Source organism: Telmatherina bonti (genome assembly GCF_933228915.1).
Source record: "Telmatherina bonti genome assembly, chromosome: 9".
NCBI classification, from domain to species: Eukaryota; Metazoa; Chordata; class Actinopteri; order Atheriniformes; family Telmatherinidae; genus Telmatherina; species Telmatherina bonti.
The window spans coordinates 18,014,881-18,037,101 of record NC_136627.1 but is presented as its reverse complement, the minus strand read 5'-3'; the positions used below and the strand labels follow the sequence as shown (position 1 = coordinate 18,037,101).

At 40.1% G+C, this 22,221-nt stretch overlaps 1 protein-coding gene across 1 annotated transcript in view; it reads right to left on the bottom strand.

Moving 5' to 3' along the window:
• Positions 1–22,221, bottom strand: part of mecom (MDS1 and EVI1 complex locus) — a 132,989-nt gene that overhangs the window by 17,947 nt on the left and 92,821 nt on the right. Inside the window, exons 3-5 of the mRNA XM_079246451.1 lie at positions 7,298–7,432; positions 346–448; positions 121–234 (exon numbers count right to left, since the gene is read on the bottom strand). Of these exons, the coding sequence (XP_079102577.1) occupies positions 121–234; positions 346–448; positions 7,298–7,432 (352 nt within the window). The remainder of the gene's footprint in view (positions 1–120; positions 235–345; positions 449–7,297; positions 7,433–22,221) is intronic.

Here is a 22,221-nt window from a genome sequence, read left to right as displayed (position 1 = left end):
ATTTTCTCAGTTTCAGCAGCTTTCACACTCCTCAGACACTCATCCTTCTTGTCACTCTTCATTTCCCAGTATTTACTGTGGATTTAAACAAGCACATCTATTTAGAAGTATAAGTCAAACCTGGGTTAAGGAAGGAAGAGGGGGGCATCCCACATGGGTGCTTTTGGTGGTCCAGCAGCTGGTTGCGGGACTCAAAGTGCTGGTCACAATCCTCACAGCGGTACTGCCTCTCCTCTGCAAAGTGGAAGAGGGTGGGGGTGGGGGGTGGGGGGGATTATTATCCTCTTTGTTTAAGTAAGTGGTACGTGTAGGTATTTCTTCAGCAAGTGTGTGTTTGGTGCAGACCATGAATATCAGGAGCCATAGTATCACATGAATATTCTTCAGCCTTCATGAAAAGTAGCAGCTCCTCACCGGGGAAAATCTCTCTGGTGACTTTGTAAAAGATCTGCAACACAAATAATATATTTTTTTAACAAATACAAATGTGCATTTAACTCAAAGAGGTCACACAAACCTGCAGAGAGAAATAAACTATTTTTGCGCTAGATTAATTATCATTTTTGTTTCCTGATAAAGATGTTGCAGTTGCTTTGGTTTTGACTATGTTTAATTCCTTTTTCTTGTTCACACGACACAAAAATGTGGTCCTCAATGCTAAATTTTGACCATTAGCAGAGGCCCTTGAGGGCAACTTTTGGTATTGTACAAATACACACATAAACACTCAAATCACCTCCCTTGTGTACTTGATTGCCTTACCACCACAGCCACTACGAAGGCAGACTTACACATGAAAATATACACATTTATTAAATTGCACTTAATCATCACATAAGACATCCATCTCATGTGCATGAATGACAACACAAGCAAGCATCTTGCAGAATAAATACACTCTCTCATAACTACACACACGATTACGGTGTGCAGGAAGTGGTACATGAATGTGTGTAGTGCAAACTCACTAACTTGACAGCAAGCAAAATAAGCAATAAAAAAGCTTTTCAGACATGGAAAAAACTTTTAGCGGGAGAGTAAACCACAACTTCTCCTGTACTCCCACAATTCTAGAGCTACACAATATTAGGAAAATGTGCAACATAAAATAACATTTTTAATATTGCAATGACACTATGACTCGCGCATGAAAAAACTATAAAACATGTATTAAAGTAGATTTTATGTGAAATGCGGCCATGACTCATCCACCTGTGCTTGTCTTATTCCAAAACTGTCTTTACAAAATTGTTATTGTATATGTTGCTCTTGCAAATCAGTGTAATATCTTGCACATGCCTAGATAATATAGGCATATTACAAAGTACATTTAGAGGGGGGGGGGGTTGTCACATTAAAGAATCAGCTGAGAGACCCTGCGACTGTGAAGCTTCCCATGGACACACAATAGCCTTTCTCTCCAAAACAATCACACATGTGGTTATTCTGGGAATGCTTTGGACATTTTACATATCAACTTCCTTTGTTGTGTCAACGTGACAATAAGGATGGAGGAATTTATTAGAAGTGCAGTTGAGGGGGCTAGTATGGAGGGGATGCTTCTGGGAAGTTATGGGTCACAGGTAGACAGCTAATGAGGGAATATCATTAGAGCCACAGAGACTCCACAAAGGCTTATAAGCATCTTGGCCAAAATAAAGATCATGATGCAATTTGTACACTATTCTCTAAGTGTATGTGTAATTGTTCTTAGTTCTGGCCTCTAACTACACATTGTTGTGTCACCAAGGCAACCAGGGTTTCAGTCAGTCTGACTGAGGGAGAGCTCTTGCATGCCATTAATTATGGAAATGACTGATACACAGTAGGTGATGTTTTGTGTGGCATAAAAGTATTATTTAACTTCAGGCAATAGAAAAATGTAAGCTGCCAAGAAAATCAGTAAGAAGCACGACAAGTTTTGGTCCCACTGCGGGCTAAACCAGTCATTACATATTAACCACCAAATTTAATCCAACAAATATTTCTCTTATGTTATTTTATTATTCATTTCAAAACATTTTTGGAGCATTTGAAGAATGTTTTCATCTGGTTCCGAGGAAGGTCTACAAGTAAAGTTGGCCAGCTTTTTTTTACAAGTTTGTCAAAGAGAAATACAGTCCTGGTGAGCAACAGAGCTGAACCCCCATTGTTTCAACAAAGAATTAAGGGAACTGAACTTTGAGATTCCTTGATCCTTGACTTGATTTTTTTTTTTTTTAACTTAAGCTTGTATCTATACCATAGGTACAAGAGCAGGATTACATGGGGTGTTCATCAGAAAGCAGACAGACTTGTACAGACAAACACACAGAGGTACTCAAAGGCCATCAGCCCTGTGAGGTCACAAAAATATTGTGATTTAGGAACAATTAGACAGAAGCTCAAACAGACATGTTGTTCTGCAGAGATTCCGCTTGGAGAGACTGATACTGAGGCCGAAGAGGGAGGCTGTTTGGAAAGCTGTCAGACTGTGTGGTAAGGCCTCGGATCCTTACGGTTAACATACATCCAAATCATTTTGTTCAGAGAAAACAAAGTACACAAGTGTATTAGAAAACACCGCAACTGAATCAGCGTTTTAAAGCAAAAGCAAACATCCACCAGCAAGAAACTTATGTATCTGTGCCCTACCTCTTTCCTTTAAGTCCCTTTAAGCGTAAAGATGAACTGTGTTGTAGTTTAAGTACATACAAGTGAGCATAAGGTGGTGATTATAAACAAAATAGGATGTCCCCTTACAGTGCCACTTTTTCCCTACAGGGTGACCCAGATACACAGTAAAAACAGACATGTAATAAAACAAGCAGGCATCAACAAAACCTTTGGTTTTTTGGGTTACATTTAGCATCTTATGGACACTCAAACAAACACACCTACACTCATAAACAGATCCACTTGAAGGAGATTAATACCAGTTTAAGATTAATCGTTATGTAAGATACCCAACATGAAAACCTGCAGCATCAGAAACACTTTATTTTTCATGACATGACTGCAAAATATGGAGTTTGTAAGAATCTGATGACTGAATGTTTTCTTTTCATGTGTATTGTTTTTGTCTGTGTAGGTTAATTTATCAAGTCTTTCCTTTTCTCACACACTCTCACTGCCAAAGGTTACAACCATAAGAGGATCAGGGGCTATAATCGGACAACTTGTTACCTTGACACCATTAGTCATTAGCAGAGTAAACACAGTCACATTTTCCCAGGGCACACCCTGCTGGCCGATTCCTCGCTCATACACAGCTCATTCCACCGGTATGCCATTCACTCACAATGGTGTTCCCCAATAAATCTTACTGGGTGCTTGTCTCTGTGTAAATCTTAACTATCAAGTTAGTGTAACTTTTAGAAACTATAAACATCATAGATGTCCCAACCACCTGATAAAGTTTACAGTAAATAAATTAATAAAAACAACAAAGAAATATATCTCAAATACTTAAAGGAGTCAGTTTGTTGGGAAAAGATACAATCTTGTAATTAACATAAAAAGAAACAGAAAAAAGGCCCGCTATATATTGTTTACTTGTGCTTTTTTTAGCTGTTGTATTTGATAGCCACATGTTTTTTCCCTCTACCTCCCTGCAGCTATCAGGGTAATGCTACATATACGGTATAGTTGGCAGTCCCCATTGCTTGGCCTCTGAACAAAACCGTAATGTGACTTAGATAGCAATAAAGAGGAAAAGAACGCAATGTGCAACTAGTTCCAGGTAATTGGATGAATGTGTAAGGAAGCCAGCGTGACTCTCTTCATGTAAGACTGAACCAGCTGTTGGAGCTTGGCTTCAGAAAAAAAAAGAAAAGAAAAAGAGAGAAAATTAAATCTGCCAAATGACATTTTGGAGTTTTTAATCCCTGTGGTTTTTAAAAAGTAGATTTAACAATCTGAAACCTGGGGAACATCGTGTTTTTGCCTCTAGTTCAAATAAATGTGATCCCTTCTCATAATTCATCTTTGTGCATTCTCTAAAACTAAATTGGCTTCAAGCTGTTATCTTGGAGTCACAATGACTTCTAGCATGCTCACACAGTGAATGGACATCAGTATTTTGCTAATATCCCTCTGAACCACTTCATTGCACTCATTACTGAGTGAGAATCAATAGAGTGAATGAGATTAACACTCATATCCCTTTGCACTATCTTATGAAAAGCTCTTCAGGGCCTTGTTGGAAATGCTAATTTCATTTTTAATCAATTTTCTATTCAATTGAATCACAAGAGTGAGAAGTGCATTGGAGGGTTTTGAAGCACTAATTGCCCTAATTAACTTAACAACAAAATGTGTTGACTGTGGAGGAATCTATGCATCGGTTGGTTATTCTGGGTTGTGTGCTGCAAAAGGGAAGTTTGAGCATAGGCAAAAAAAGATGCTTAAAAGCTAAAATTCAATAAAAATAACAGGTTGCTAGAATAAAATAAAAATGAAATCAATTAAACATTAAACTTACTGACTGTTGCAGTAGGATTTATTGAAAAAAAAAAAACTGATGAAAATGTAACCGTCCTGACAGGCTGTTTTTTTTTTGTTTTTTTGTTTTACCGGACTAAGAAATGTAGCACACTGAAGTAATTACAGGTGGTTTCAGTGTGACTCACAAACTGCTACACCTGCCATCTCCTTCCTCTTCAGTCTTTCCTGTTGCTCTGCAGTGTCACACATATAAAGCAATAAAACTTAAAAGCCATCAAAATGAAAGGCTGTCCTTGTTGAAAATTTAGTAAAATATGGAATTTATAGCTAAAAGCTCAGAGGAAAGAAAAACAAAACAGTATCTGTCATTTTTGTCCCATTAATTCTGAACAGCTGGGTATACAGTGACATAATGTTTTTCTTCCCCTTTATGTTGAGAGAATCTTGTTTGACAATAAATATAATGAGAGTATAATCCTCTAACACTCATTGTTTTCTTATGTTTTTTAAAAAAATCATTTCTGTGCAGATGCTTCCAGAAAAGGTAATTTTATGAATATGGAGCAAAGCTGAGGATAAAACATGGAAAATGGGATTTTTGACCAGTCCATCTAGTTAAAAATACAGGCATTGTCTCACTTACTCATTCCCGTCTCACTGGGCCGTTCTCCTGGGACTGGTCATAAAGTTTTATGATAAACAGATCTGGGTCAGAAATAAGAGGATGGAGACCAGTTTTATTCTCACACTGGCAGAAGTAAACTGGCGTTTGAAAAGACCCAGGGCCAAATAATGACCAGCACACCTGGAGACTGCTGCCATTGTAAGGCAAAGTCTTAAAACATATCGAGTGACAAATCATTTCTGTCTGATGGTGTGAGAAGATTTCTTTAAACCTGATTCTGATGGAAGATTTAGCCAAACAAGAAGCATGTAAGCTCTGAACAACTTGGTCAAACCTTTCTGTGGAAAACCGGTGATGGAACATGTGGTGAATGCATAATATGTGGTTTCAGGCTGGGTTTGGACTCAGCACATTACTGTGGCAGGAAAGACCTGTTGGAGTCAGGTAGTGTGTTTTAATGTTTTTAGCTCAGAATGAGGAGCACGGGGAGTCATCTGAACCGCAATGAACAATTCAGTCCTGCAGCTGGTGCAAACACACACACACACACACACACACACACACACACACACACACACACACACACACACACACACACACACACACACACACACACACACACACTCACAGAATCTCACGTTCTTACATGCATGCATGTAGAAACCCAGACACTTACAGGTGTGTGCATACACTTTAGAGACTAAATAAAACACTTGACTCACTCACAACAAGTCAATGCACATAAACATCTGTGCACACATGATTACAAAATGCCCTCATGTGCTTAAGGGCACAGACACACATGCACACACACACACACAGAGTACTAAAAACTGACAGCGCCTTTGCAGGACCACCCCATTTAGTCTATTCATTTTAGATATGCAGACAGGCATTGTGAGGCGCTACAGTGTTTTTTCAAAAACACTAATGTTAGCCGGAAGGCTTAAAGACGGCACATTGTGCTGTGTTGTGACAGTGTGTGATACTTAACAATCACCTCATCATAGCCATGTCCGTGACCTGTCAGATCCTTACACAGCCACCCAAGCAGAACCACGGCGTTGACAGCGAGTCACACCTCGTGCAGAGAGCAGCTCAATAAGGCTCTCTCTGCTTGTTTGTCTCTCTGTATCTCTTACAAAAGAGTAGATAACTACATTTGGAAGGCTGCTTCTCTTTTTGCATGCTCTCTCTATATAGAGTTCCTTAGCTTTTTGCTATCTTTCCTCCTTCTAGAGATGTGCAAGAGGAATGACAGGAAAAAAGAGACCTGAGAGAAAGGTGGAAGATGTGTTACTGATAAGATCCAAGTTGGTAATCTGAAGCTTTTCAATTTATTACATGGTAAAAACAAACTAAATCAAAATGTATTTTGCCCTAAATTTGCATCAACCATATTGTGTGCCACTTATTGAATTATACTTTTGGCTGAAATTTCAATGGACGACTCTACATGTAATCTAGATGGACCACCAGTGAGGAGTGACGACAACCACACAAGTTAGATTATGTTATTTTTATCAGGGTCAAGTGATGGTATGCACCACGTGCACGTCAAAAAAAAAAAATTTAGGGTCTCGTCTTCTGGCCTGTCTGTGTGCTTCTGTGTAGGAGGAGCCCCTGGCTGGGGGATTATTGAGATGAACAGGCCCCCATGTGTGCAGCACGTACCTCTCTACAGCCAGGTGAGCAGCAAAAGGACTGTGACATTCCTGGCATATCTAAGAGTTTATATCGCAAGCGTGACTAGGAAGTGTGTGGAACTATCACTTTGACCAGCCGGCTCTGATCATGCCCTGTGGTCCTTGCACGGCAGAAGCCAGCGCACAATTACAGGAGAAAAACATGAACAGATAACAAGGAGTCTCTACAGTGCAACGTGGGAAAAGAACTGTGTGTGAATGTGGGTGTATGTTACGTGAAAGCAAGGTGGGCCAAATGCTATCTGACTTAGATCACAATAACACATTTGAACACAAAAGAGCTCAGAAAATGGCAGCTATTGGAAAATACAGCAAAGCTTTCTGGCAAAAGGAGTTGTGTAAGAAAAAAAAAAAAGCGGGGGCTGAGTGGTGTTAAAAAGCTTGATTCATCCTGCTGGACAGCAAAACTCAAAAGAAACATCACCATTTGGGAATTTAAAATCAATTCAATCACACGGTTTTTCTCTACTTCTCTTATTTCTTTCGTTTCTTAAGATCATATTCATTTAGTGCTGAGGTGAGGAGTTGTGTCTCCTGGTACCTGATCATCTATCTGGCACGCTGTCAGGTTGTGTTGCGTGGCCACAGGGGCAAACTGGATGTGCTTCAGCCAGCTCCCGATATCTGGTTTGCTGGCATCCACGCAGAATTTTACATGGCCTGATCCATCCAAGATCTGCAGAGAGGGAGTAAAAAAACAACAACAAACAAAAAGGAAGATCAGACCTTGATCAGTATCAGACCAGGTTACTATGTCCAAACACTGCCTAACCACATACCTCCCACTGTGAAATACCACTTAAATGTTAGGAGCAGATCTGTAGTGCAACACACACATGTATGCATATAAACAAAGACACAGAGAAAACACACATAAACACAAAGATTAATTAGTCATTTGTAAGTTACAGGTTTCAATGTTTTTTTTAAAGATGGTAAAATAAATAAAAGAACTTATATCTCAAATCATTTTCTCGGTTTAGTTTTTTTTTTGTGAAATTGTTTCTTTTTAGGAATGACAGGATAAATTATGTTAATGTTTTTATGTTAAAAGGAAGCAATAAATCCACACCAGTACAAAATGAATCAATAAAATAGTGATATAAAGAAAACAATCAAATCAGTCCTTCTTAAAGAATGCATTCATTCTTTTTTGTGATAATGATCAAACAAATTTTGATTTACAAACGAAAAACAAATACAATTGACCAGACAAAAGGAAAAACAGTTATGAAATTAAATTAAATGTAATTTTTTGTATAAAAAATTATTGCAGATGGAAATTGAATCTGACATTTTAATTTTTGCTTAAATTTTAATAATAATAATAATAATAATAATAATAATAATAATATTAATAATAATAATAATAATAATAATAAACTGTTTTCTTCTTTATATGTCTAAGGTGAACTTCTCATGAATAAAATTACTATAAATATAAAATGTGGATTATTATATGGATCATTAGATCAGTGGACATTAAATAAAATATTTCATCTGTATTTCTTCGGATCATAAATGAGATGTTGTCTTTCAATCTTAACATTTATTACACAGCAGCTGTAAACTTTACTGGGAAACATAAATTGCAGGAAACTGCTAGCGATAAGAATTATGAAGACAAGCCGATTGTTAGGATGCAAAAACAGAATCTCTCTTAGGGTCACAAATCTGCCTTTCCGCCTTTGTATTGACCTGCTGCTGAATAAATATTTAGGTTTTATAAAGCCTATTGTCCCGACTCGTGGTGTCCCTGCTTGTATCCTGCACAGACCTCTTTCTGTTTCAGCAGTAGGCTCAAACTTAATTCACAACGATCACTTAACGAAAAGTAGTTTTGCTTTATGTTGTCTAATCATTCATTTCGCTGTACTCACAAAGTCTGAATCTTCTTACCGTTGGAACAACCTCTTGGGACGATACCGGCGTGTTTAACTGAGGAAAAGTGCCGAAATCTCCGATTTAAAAAAAAAAGAAAAGAAAAAAAAAAAGAAAAATGGGGAAACAAAATAAAGCGTAAAAACTTGTTTGTCAAATAAAGAATAAATCTAAGAATGCAGTCTTGCTGCGGTGCGTCGTCCAGACTTTCAGCCCCGTAAGAACCAGCAGTGTTTTGCTTGTTTTTTTTTTTTTTTTTTTTTTTTTTTTTTGGTATCTCTTCGGGTCTCCAAGTCGCAGCACGAGCCGATGTCTCTCAGACACCGCGAGCTTGATCGATTTAAATCCTGTCCCTGTAATGTGTCTCTCAGAAAGCACAGACCTCTTGTTTCTCCTCTCACTGTCCTACAGACATCGCGGGACGGAACTAAATCCCCTCCGGCGCATCAACTTGCTCCCAACTTTTCTCTGCGTGCGCTTCGTTTGGCTCGTCCGCTCCTCTCTTGTCACCCCTCCTGTCCTGACGCGCCCAGGTGTCCTCTTGTAGCCATTCAACTTTTCATTATTCGCTTCCTCTCTTCTCCCCCACTCCCCCTCTCCACCTCCTCAGCCTACCGGGATGTGTCGTGTAAATGACAGATTCAGGGGTGGTAGATTTCAGGTTTCGCCTTCAGTCTGTGTGAAGCTTCTCATTCAGGCTGTATCTCATAAAGACGAATCCTGCGCGTCCATCCCGATAATCTCCACCAAAGGAGAGGCGACTGGGAACAGGGGGCTTGTCTTTGCCCCCTGTCCCCAGTCGGAAGAGACTTCTCTCCGCAGTAAATTTTAAAGTGACAGGGGCCCGGGGTTGGAGAGGGTGAGCGGGGTCAGGGAGAGGTCGCGATGGGGCTTCTTAAGGGATGAACTACACACACGGGCAGCACACTTTAATGAAGCAAAGCGGTGCATCACTGGTGCACGTGCTTCCAAAACCTTTTCATCAAACGCATGGAACTGCGTGGACAACGTGTTAAGCCCACCTGAACCCGGTAGAGTTACAGAAAAACAGGCAGTAATTCGTGTCTTATTTACTCCTTATTAGTTGTTTATGTCGGTTTTGTTTAAACATTTAAAAAAAACGTAATTTACTACAAAAACAGCGTGTAAAAAAAAAAAAAAAGAATAAAAAGTTACATAAAAAAAAGGAACGTCTCAATATGAAAGTTCAGCTGTTTTTTGTGTTAGAAAAAAGCCACAGACTTGGGAGGACAGCGAGAAAAGTCCATTCAGGGCACTACAAACTCCACCTTTCTTGAGACATTGACCTAATCCCCTGCCTTTTTTCAAACTTGGGGAAACAAAGCCCTCTTTAGTTTCCCCTATTTCCCTTTGCTTTCACTAACACAAAAAAGACAGAAAATATCAAAACAGACAAGGGGCTTAAAATGATCAATTTTCCTATATAAACGGAAGCAGACTGTATGAAAGGTCTAAATCATTCTCAAAATTAAAATCAGTTTGATCGTCTTTTTTTTTTTTTTTTTTGTATTCTGTGCACCTGCTCTGCAGCCCGCTTGCAAGAGGATACAAAACTGCTCGGCATTTAATTTCCTGAATGTTTCACTTAAATGGTAATGTTTAAGTTGATCTCATGAGGAAAAGGACATGGGTATGGGATCATAAAGAAATAATCAACTCATCGATGAGCGGAGTTTATTAGGCAGCTTATAAAGCCAGAGAAGACGCGGCTTCGCCTGATGAGAGTAGATGGTGATGGATAACTCCTCACTCTCTGACATTGACCTTCCATTCCAGATAATGTCCATTGTTTTACAAAATCGCGGTGCAAATGTGCAGGAAGGACAGGAAAAATCATGTGTAAATAAGGCAGGACCCCGGCACCGATTCCCATCGTCTCGCGCTCTTTGAGAACCGAGGAGAGACCCCGGTCCGCCCGGTCATTGATTTCCTGCCTCTCCTCGACTTGTCCATTGTTGGAGGCCTTTTTAATTTAGCCATAAATTGGGAAAGCTCAAGTCGAATGAGCTGTTCTATTTTCTTCCTGTCAGGATGAGGGATTTGTTTTATGATGCATTGTGTATTAAATACAAGTAATCTGGGAAAGTGATTGCTTCACGGCCACTCCGGGTCTGATCGAGGATCCTGATTGGGAGAGCAGTTTTAGGGCTTTTCGGAAAAAAAAAAAAAAAAGCGGAAATGTGTGGAGAAAAAAGAGGATAAACACATGAGGTCTGAGGTAACCCTGGTAAAGTGGGGTAACAACAGTGGCTGGAGCCCCTTGGTCTGGCCGCGTGAAGAAAAGCTGCGCTTCTTCACCCGGCCAGCAGATGGCGTGCTCAACTGAAGTGAACTTTTTTTTTTTCTCTCCCCTCCTGTTTAGTTATATTGGAACATTTCAGATGACAACCTGACACTTAAAACATTCATGGGATTCACTTTGTTGTTTTTGTGAAGCCAATGTTGCATTAAATCATCAGATTCAAAACCAAACTTTCTGAAGCTATGAACCAGACCATAATTCTGGGCCTCAGATGTCTATTTATGACATCAGCAGCTACAATACATTATCTTCAGAGATGCAATCGATTTAAGCAGCTTTGTAACTTTACTTTGAGACTAAGAGCGTTGAAGATATATAATTTTTTTTCGGTCACGTGCAGTTAAGTTTGACTTCATGAAAGAGCTGGCATATCTCAGTTAGTAGTCTGCTTGATCAGCCAGCTTTCTGGCTTATTTATTTATTTATTTATTTTAGGAAAGGGGTGATTTCTTTCTTGTCTGCGTGAACTGCAAAACATCTACATTAAGGCGTCAAATTGTTAGATGGGACATGAAAGATCCTGTTGTATGCGCTTGAATATGTAATCACTCGAACAAGGCGCTCCGAAGCTCTTGAAGACCGATGGGGTGAATTTAAAACACTTGTTCGTTTAATAAACCAGAATGATTTGCAAGGCGTACAGCTCTAATTCACATTTGTTTGAGCAATCCGCCATAAACACTATTCTGATGTGTTCAGATGAAATAGATCTGTTTTATCTGAATTATACCATGCCTTTTTTGTCATAATGATTGTGACGTGCTAAATAGCGGCGTGGAAAAGCTGTTTATCAACAAATTACAAACCAAACACACGCAGGCTTCAGGGTATGTTAGTTCCGACTATATCATCCTACACAGCATTTCATACTTGTTTAGGAGACTTTAACAACATCGCTACAACAAGCGGATCATTTTAGTGCTGACGCTTTAAAGTGCTGTGAAATTTTCCAAATGGGCTTGAACTGCTTAAATGGGCCCTTGCTTATTTTGCTTGCGGCTCTCTTGTTTATGTTAGACTTTCAATCACGTAAATGCCGATTCACAGGATTTTCCTGATCATATTTTGCTTGATCTGAGATCAGTTTCATGCGCAAAACATAAGGCTGTCCTCCCCCCCTCCCCCCTTATACTCTATATGTTTGCAGTAATATCTAACTGGTCTTTAAAGTGGTTTAAATTTTGTTGCTTAATCCAGAGTCATGTGAAGTCATGATGGGACAATCTGAAGAAGAGGGGGGATTCCCGTGCGGGTTGGAAACTGACTCCAGGCAGCGAGGTGCAGAGCCTTGCGCTGCAGCTGAGGGGCCACATGGAAACACTGGGAAGGCCTGTGTGGTGCATTCCACCACATCCTCCCAGAGAGCGGGAAGAAGAAAAAAAAAAGACAGGAGAGAAAGAAAATATCGCAGCCAAATCCACATTAAATAGTTCCACCATTCATTGCAGGACCTCCTATTGACACCGACTAAAAGCTGCATTAAGTCTCCATCATGAGTCTGTATACACACGGCCCCCTGCGCATTTTATTTTTGCTTAAATGTGGGGGCGACTCAATCAAGTGGTGGGAACTCATTCAGAGCTCAAACGAACGGTTAGCCTCCAGTTTGCACAAGACTGCAACTTTTTTCTTCAATTGGCACATCCACAAACCACAATTAGCGCACAATGCAATACGTGCGCAGTTCTAAGTCATCATATTAAAGGATATACTTGGTGTCCCTATATCCCAATTACCATTAAAACACAGCGTAGGAAATGAAAGCAGAAAATGTAAATAAAAATTTTCCTTGGGCCTGGAAGTAAGCCCGTTGTGAGCGGCGTGTTAATCTCCACCTCAGTAATTTGGTTCTGCGGGAGAAGACAGAAGCCCTGCTGCTGTGCCCTGCACTTCATAAATCACTGCTTTATGTGGACAAGGTCAGCACCCCCTCTCCTCCACGCTCCCCCTTTCTGCTGGCCCCTCCCGGACCCTCCGCCATGTTTACCCGGCCGCCCGGGGGCTCTCAGGACCAGACCAGCTCACTTCTAATTACTTTGGATTATTTTCATTTGCCGGGGGTCAGCCAGGCAGAGAAAGAGAGAGAGAGAGAGAGAGAGAGAGAGAGAGAGATGATTTCTTGACAAATTCTGTGGCCTGTCAGGGACAAGCCTGGCGTGTTTGCTGAATTAGTCATTTTGCTTTGGCACTGTCTGTTCCTGCCTTTACCAGCATCAGAGCACTGCACACAAAGTTTATTTGTAAACTACATTTTTTGAATTTTCATACAGGGTTTTAGTCATTTAGAAAAATAAATGCACTTTATCCACAATAGTCAATGCTTAATGTCTTTATGATGTTAGAATGAGACAAGAATCCATCCTCTTTTGAGAGAAGTTATGGGAAAAAAAAACACTGTAAGCCATCCAACTAAAACATCCAAAGTGTTATTGTTTTTTTCTTCTACAAAGCTTCAAGACACCCCCTCCCACCCCCCCTCCCACCCCCACTCACACACACACACACACACACACACACACACACATACATACACCCACACACCTGAATAAAAAAATAAATTAAATAAATAATTTCTTTGTGTTCAGGAAAATTGTTAAAAAATATTATCTAATTAGATCAGGACTCAACTTAATGGGTAAAATAATTTAGTAACTGAACAGAGGCTGAAAAATCTCCTTCTCAAAGACACCCATGTTGGGGGAGACAGGTACCTTTTGGGGGTCCTGAGACCTACACAAAGTAAAAAAGGCTGGGGTGATCACAGACACTTCCTCCGTAGAACCTTGGCACACAGACCACACTGTATGCGGGCTAGTGGGTGCGATAAAGCTACACAAGAGTCAAAGGTTACGTTTTTGAAGTATAAATTCTGTGAGCACACAGCTTCTATACGTTCGGGACAAGCTGGAAACTTAAACAACTCCCTCCATCCCACTCTCTGCAGTGGAGAATGGGGGTGGTAATTAGAGCATGTTGCCTGTTGCCGCAGGGAGAACAAATTGGCTCTACAACTCTCATAGATATCATCTTTAAAAGACTTTTTTTTATGTATGAGAGGTAGTGGTATGGAGCTGAACACGGCACTTCAGATGTTCAAGTGTCACACATTCATTACATTTATTGAGCTCTCTTCTCACGTTTAAAGTCAGGACTCTGTTAATACTGTGACAACCTGGTTTTCACACACCATGTCCAATTGGAAGGCTAATATTTTAATGTTGCTGGATATCAGATAAAGATGATATACTTGCTCACTGCGACAGGAGACAGCAGTGCCATGTCAGACCCATATGCTGTGACAGCCACCGCACAAAAAACAGATTCTTAAAGAGAAGAATGCTGGTTGCATATCAGTGAAGGAAAAATCAGGTAAAAGTTGATTAAAAATTGAATAACGGTAAATAATAACTGTTACATTTACAACAGACCAATAAGTAAACATTTTTTTTTTTTTTTTAATATTTATCAAAGGGCTTAAATGAAAAAGCAAATTAGTTTAAAATCTCTGACTCTTGTGTTCGCCTTTGGTTTTTTAAAGATAAGAAAAAGATGGGAAAATGTATGGTAATGTGTGCTCTGTATGTCTGATTCGACATGCACAGAAATGTCTGCATGTATTTCCACATAAGCCGAAAAACATCCAGTATTAGAAATTTGTGAGTGGCAAAAATGCATTAGAGAAATATGTTCACATTGCTCTCAGTGTCTGATGTGATCCACACCTTGCTGCAGTCCACTCGTGTGACAAAACATTTCCTCTGATCTGATCATATCCTCTGATCGGACCAGTCCAGCACACTTGCATTTAAGAACTTCAGCTTTTTAGGATGCATGTTTGTTTACCTTAACTATCTTCTTTTACTTGAGAAACACTATCAGATTAAGACCACACTGATTAGCTCATTTCCAAAATTCTGCACGAAAGGAACTTGTGTCCATGTGGTCATTCTCTTTTTGCCAACTAAAGAGCTTTGTTCTGGTCTCATCCATAAGAAAAACCATTTAACCAACTTCCCTGTGGCTTGTCTAGACAGACAACATCCTGTTGAAAGCACTCACTATCTCATTGTAGCCCTGCTTTGTAAATTATTGTTGACTAGTGTTAAACTGATGGTGAACACATGAACATTACCCAGCATCGGCTAATTTCAGAGTTGCTCGGAGGTTATTATTTCCCGTGCAGGCTTGCTCTGGGAATGATATTTCTAATCAGCCACTCCTGGGAAGTGCAAAATGCAAAGAGATACACTTTTGCAACCTTTTCCACCATACTATGAATCAAAAACGTATAGATATTTATCTGATTTGTGCCATGCTACATCTCTAGAAACTCCTGCTTTATAGAATAGCCTAGTACAAGCAATATGTAACTTTCTTACCTTAAAAATTCTGCTTTCTGGACTTGTTCGATGACACAGTGACATCGATCATGTGCATATCTGAAACTGCTGCAGCCCAGCAGCATCCCTAAGCTGAGACAACTTTTGCATGACGTTGCAGAAGAGTTTTGCTTGAAGCTGTTTTGACTATGCAACGTCACTGATTCAGCAATAAAATGCAAGAAGATTAAATGAGAGAAAAAGAGCAAAACAGTAGTCATCGTAAGATCATCTTTTGCTGGCCGGAGAGAGCTAATAAGTCAGGTAGGATGCAAGATGGGTGCTGAATTAGCCATCGATGGGGGGCACGTGATGAGGAAAATGGCAAAAGTTTGGTTGTGTATCTTTAAGTGAAACATAACAATCCCCAACACCTGGTTGTGATCTCACCAAATCAAAACAGCAAACTCTAGTTTCTCTATCATATTAGCGGCTAATCCTGCACATACACAGATATATGAGTAAATCATTTTCCAATATTGGTCAAGTACAGTGCAATATTTAGTTCAATTCACTAAGGCAAATTCTCTAAGACAAGTCTTAAAAAAACCTTTTTGGGAAAAAAAACAAAACATTAAATTTAAAGGGTTCACAAACATTCCATTGTCTCTGTGCATGGACATGATTAAAGTCAGAATGAACTCAGGAAACAACAAATCAGTTGCAACAACCGTAAGATGAAGAAAAGCTGAGTGGCTCACACATAACACAGGGGCATGGAGTGACTCCCATTAAAGGCTTCACTGGCTTTCAGTGGCATCAAAGAGGCCCCTGAGTTAGGCTGGGATTATATTCAACCCGAGAGCTTGTTGCATCGACGAGTACAGGGCACATGCTGATGCTGCCGCCAGTGCAGAGTGCTCCTGGCAGCGCTCTCATCCAAAACACTCATTAAAATGCGGCTTGGATGCAGTTTTCCTCTGGAACACACACAGTCTATTGTAATGGACACACAAAACAACACATAAATGCTCCTATGACAAAATATGTTTTCAGTGTTTCTCACTTTGTAACATTTTAAACTCAGTATTTTGTTTCCCTTTTTAAAATGCAACATACCACCATAGATCATGGTAGAAGTAAATTGTGGAGTTGAATAATTGGCCATTTTATATGCAATCTTTCATTACATTTCAAATGTGCTCACAAATACAATGCAATCACACAGATATTCACAATGATGAGAATGAATGTGCTCAGACTAGACGCACTGAATGAGGATAAGATGCATATAAGAGTGTGTACATAATAAAAAATCTAATGAAAATTTGTTTCGTTAAAAGTGGACAAATATTAACAATGATTTATCATCCAGTCCTAATGGATAGAAACTTAATACAAATAATGAAGAATAAGAACACAAGATAAAAAAAAAACCTAAATACAATAACATGTATTTACATTTAGAGTCTAACAAAAGTTCTCAAAGTCCGCATATGTCTCCTGGGGGCTGTTTTCTTAGATAATAGAATCTCACTTGGCACATCTCAGTAGTCAGACTTGATTTGAAGCATCAGATGTGCTTGTCGATACTCTCCAGGTTTATTCAATTCCAAACCAATCAGTCTAGTGTCATACACTTTTGGGTTAATATTCTAACCGTAAGGCCCAGCACTATGTGAAGATAAATCAGCTTTTATGATGGGTTGTTATGGGTTTTATAGCACTGGGTTTGTGAGGGACTGATTTGGGGATCAATCACCTGCAGGTGTCTACCGGCTGCTGGGGTGCAGTGAGGATCGATTGAGGATCTAGGGCTCTTGTGATGGAATAGAAGTGTATTTTGTGTGTGTTGAGATTGGGTGCAGTTGTAAGATATGTGTATGCGTTCATAAAGGCATGAAAGAGAGAGAAAGAGAGAGAGAGAGAGAGAGACAAAGTGATAAAGGTGTGTTTGTGTGTTCTTCAGAGACAGCAAGGAGATATATCTGGGACTGCAGATGTGATGAAGAGCTGCTGGACTATGACCAGACCATCTCAGCTCATATTGGAGTCTCCCTTTTTCTCCCCCCCCCCAGTTCTCAATCCACTTCTTTATCTAGATGGCACTTTGGAAAATCTCATTGTCACACAACATTTAACAAAGACAAAAGTCTCAGGCAGGCAGCTGGAGATGACTGGCCTGACAGCTAGTGTGCAGAGTAAGCCTTAAAAAAGAAGAAAAAAAAAACCTCGCCTTGCATGTTTTCCCCTGGGAGAGGCAGGCATTGGTGGGCAAAACTCTGCCAAGACACACAAACAACAGTGTGCACATTTGCACAGATGGCACGAGCACCTATCAACACACAGGCGCGTTAGTCGCACTGAAGTTTGTCCGTTTTGCTCTTTGGCCTCTCCTTCCCTGGGTACAGTGTTTATACACATTCAACATCTCCCCTGACTGTCCGACGGCTGCTTCCTCTGTGCTGTCAGCAGAGCCCGGCTGAAACAAAAGAGGCGGAGAGCGAGGCCTACAGCTTCTGAATCAGAGGAAGTTGGTGCTGATTGCGCTGCCACTGAAGAAGCATTCCAATCCTGTTAACTCGTGAGCGGGCTGCCAAACCATGCAGCGCTACACTGGGACAGTGAACCACACGCAGCCCCACCCTACGTGCCCTCCTTGCCCAGGGAAAAAAAAAAAATCTCTTCTTTTCAGATGACTTTTTGCTTCTCCTATGCCACTTCTACTTTCTCCTCCCAAACAGCACTCCTACTCGTTCTTACCCTCCCTTTCTTTCCTCTCTTTTATCACGCAGAGATGCAACAGTGAGCTCTTGTTCACATCCTTCCATCTTCCTGATGAAAGTGTTCACTTCACTTGTATATAAAATAGAAAAGTTGTTCATATTTAAGCTCGATCTGGTATGTACACACAGTGGACATCTTGATAGAAAGCAATGTACTAAATTTCTTCTTGTTTGACAGTAGTAGTCTCTGTTTCCTTCCCCTGGGTGAGAAGATCTCCAATGACAGTGAGACCCTAACACCTCCATTTCTTTCCTGCCATAGCTAACACATTTAAAAAAAAAAAAAAAAGATTAGTCTTTTCGTGCCTGCAAGAGACAAACATGTTTCATTTTTTTAAACACAGCAGGAGAAACATTTTGTTGATTCAAATTTATGACATTACTGAGGCAGAGTTGTCTATGCGATGTTACCCATCTAAGTATGTTTAGCATTTTATTCCAGATTGTCCTCATTTCCTGAGCAGGTACAGAAGCCACATATATGCTTGAGATGGAGAGTATGCTAATAGCTTTGATATCTGTGTGTATGCTCACTCTGTAAGGTAGTAGTGCGTGAAAGTGTGGTGACATTTTAGGGCCAAATGCTGTCCAGACAGGGAGCTATTGTGTTAGTAAACATCCCAACAAGGAACAGGTCAATGTTGAAGTGTCTTCTCTTATTCTTCTAAAGCTTTTTTTCTAACAGTGATTATTGTCACTGGTTGTTGCCTCCCCCCCTCCATAAAAACAAAAACCAAAAAAAAAAGAAAAAAAAAAAGGGAGAGGACTTAAAAGGAGGTGGAATAAGCTTCAGTGGGCTTGTGGCAGCAATGGTGGGGGCCTATAAGACCCCCAGGGTAGGTGCAGGGCTTTGGCGAGGGCTCGAGGGTTGGTGGTGAGGTGTGCTCGATGAGAGGGCCCTGGTGTAATCTCAGTGCTGAATAGACGGAGCTCTTAATAGAATCCCGTCGTCCGGCTGCCACAGAGAGAAACAAGAGCTGTAATGGATGGGCTCAGCTCTGGCTCCCACTTTCCCCCCCATGACCCCTGCATTGGTCAGAAGTAAGAGCTAAAGAAGCATTGTAGCCCCAGGCCTGATTGAATGGGGAGGGAGGGAGGTGGTGGAGGTGGTGGTGGCAGTGGGGGTGGAGGGGTGGGAGGGTAGCTGCGCTGATAGACCAATTTCCCACTACTGCGAGCAGCAGGGCTTGATTGATGAGGGCTGGTGCTGGTGAGAGGAGGCCCATCACATGCGATCACATAAATACTTATTCAGCTCGAATTGGGCCTGACAAGCCTTACGACAGCTTTGTGCTGTCACAGATATCATTGGAAGGAAAACGCTCCATTAATCATGCGTAATTAACTTTTCAAAAGGGAGGTTCTGCTTGGAACCAGTAGTGACCCATTCAGTATGCAGATAAAAAAGAAAAAAAATCCAGAATCTTAACTGGGAATCGAAAGGGCCTTATTAAAAGCTAGAGCCAGTTTCCCTTAAGCCTATCCGTTTGTACAGGAAACAGCTTCATTAGTATCGGTTTAGGGCTCTAATGGGCTCAATACAAAGCCTCCTCTCTCTAACCCAGCCATGCTCAGTGGCCTTACAGTGCAATATCCTGTGTGTGCGCACACCCATAATGTTCCCTGTTTGAAGTCAGCGCAAAACCCATCTGAACGCCTGCCACTAGTTAACTACCTTGACCCTCCCATAAAGTAGTGTGGAGGAGTGAGTGCTGGAGAGCCCAACAAGCTACATGGTGTCATTCTCTCTCTCTCTCTGCCCTCCCCATGGGAGTAAACTGGACCAGAGCCCTTTTGTTTTAAAGCAGCAGACCAAATGATCTCCCTCATGTTACAAATAACACCAACACACATACTCACAAGCTGATGAATGCACAGACCTAATACCAAATCTCATCTGATCAGCATCCCCACCTTACGATGATTGATGACAGACAACCAGGTTGGCAATAAAACTTTGATTGCAGCCTAAGAGGAAACCAAATTTTAAGGACTTTCAGGAAATTCAAATGTTATAAATACATTAAATTTTGTATTATAACTCTATAGCAAGTGCCCTAAAAGTAGTGTCTAAAAGCAATGTTTCAATTTTGCCATACAAGGTTAGCAATCTGCATTGGGGAACGGAAATATGTACACAAGCCCACCCTGATTCAGTCAGACCTTGTATTCACTTGCTCATCCAAAGTCATTTCCTCTGAACATCATCCTCAACATGGCAAAGACTTGACTCATTTCCTGTCTGTTAATTGTTAAATAGCTGTTTCAGTTCCTTTGAGAGAAAGAACAGTGACCACTAAAACATAATTAAGACACAATGACAGGTTATACCAGTAGTAAGCTTGAAAATTACAGAGGAAAAAAAAGTACTATATGAAGTAAGATAAGAAAGATACCAGACATATCTTCATATGAAAATGACAACCACCACTTGTTCAAGTTTAATTGGATGTATGGTATTAATTAAAAGGGATCTTACCTCTGCAAAAAAAAGACCATAACTTTATTTGCTGTCCTGGTCAAACTGTTTGAAACCAATAAAGTGAAAACTACAAGAAAATAAAAACTGAACTTAGGCTAGCTGAATTCAGCTGACATAAAAGCTGTACAACACATCTGTACTTAATTTGATTTTATGATACTGAGTCAAGCTGAATCGTACCAAACAATAAAAACTGTCTGATGAGTGTATGACAACTCAGAGGTGACCCAAGGCTAAGCGGCGACAGACCTACGCTTCTGAGCTTCCTCCCATTCTGGACTGAGAACTATGGGAATCAAAAAACCATACCTGTTTGGAAGATGGCTCTGATTTATGATCAGACCACGGTATAAAAAGATGGAACTAAAATTAGTAAATTCTTTTTTTGGAGTCTATATTGTATGTTAGCTGAGATTTGGAGCACCCAACTTACAGGTGTTCTGTTAATGGAGCCCACTGTCAAAGACAGAAGAAGAAGAAGAAAAATTGGAGGAGTATGAGACAAAAGAGGGAGTGGGTGAGGGGTCAAGTTCATACAGTCATCATAGTTTGACTTATATGCTGGGTGAGGACAATAAGTGCTTGTGTATAGGGCCCTTGAAGGCACCACAACTCTTCTGCTCTCACAATGGTCTACTTCTCAGTCTAGCATGAAAGGCCAGAGCAGACTTGTTAACAAGGCCCAACTCTACCCTCAAGCTAGATTTAGGTGATATTCTTCATGTTTTTAAGTTTTAGACAAGAAAACTAATCTTGATTGTTTAGCATAGATGATTGGCTGCTGGTCAGGGTGGTTTGCCTTTCTCTTTCTCCCATTTCCAGACATTGTATCATGATATTAGTTGCGGAATATAATCTATGAAAGACCAGGCCACTGGCAAAGTAATAGTAGTAATAGTAATAGTCTTACTGGCAACACTGGACTAGGTGAAACAATTATTTGTGTTGGTACATGTGGCAGTAATGACTTTACCTAAAATGGTTTTAAAATTTGTCCAGCATATGGTACTTTATTAACTTGATAGACCAGATGGTTTGTTGTACAGAACTTTCTGGGAAGTCCTCCATGAAAACTGCTTGGAAAAAGGCAAATAATTAAACAAGAATCTATCCGTTTATCACAATAATGAGTAAACTTTCAACAATTAAATCAATGTAAACTCCAAGCACAGCAAAATTCATGAAAAGGTTTTCACTTTGTTGATTTTTGTTACAGCAAAATCAAGTTATACAGAATTCTAAAGTTTTGGCCACAGATGACTGAAAACCTTGTTAGATGAGTTGTCCAATGATCATAATGTTGCAAATCTTGCAAGGATCCTGGTACATTTAGGAATCCTAGCTAAGTAAGTTAAGTATTTAGTGTCTAAACACTGAGTAAATAAACAGACAAATCTTCAGTCTTAAGTTCAAAGTTATAAAGATTGTGACAGACACTTAGATTTGATAGCATTATTTGCTTAAGGTAAATACTGTGTGAAATTTTCCACATTTTAATGCAGAGGGTACAGAGAATTGACTGTCTAAGATCTTCCTCCAAAGCCTTGCAGAACCCCTCTAGAGATTTCAAAACCTCAGGGGCATGTTGAGCACTAAAAAGACGAGAGTGGAGGAAAGTGGAGGGAAAAGGAGGCCTTGTTGGTAAAAGAAGGCCTCAGTGTTAATCAGAGATTT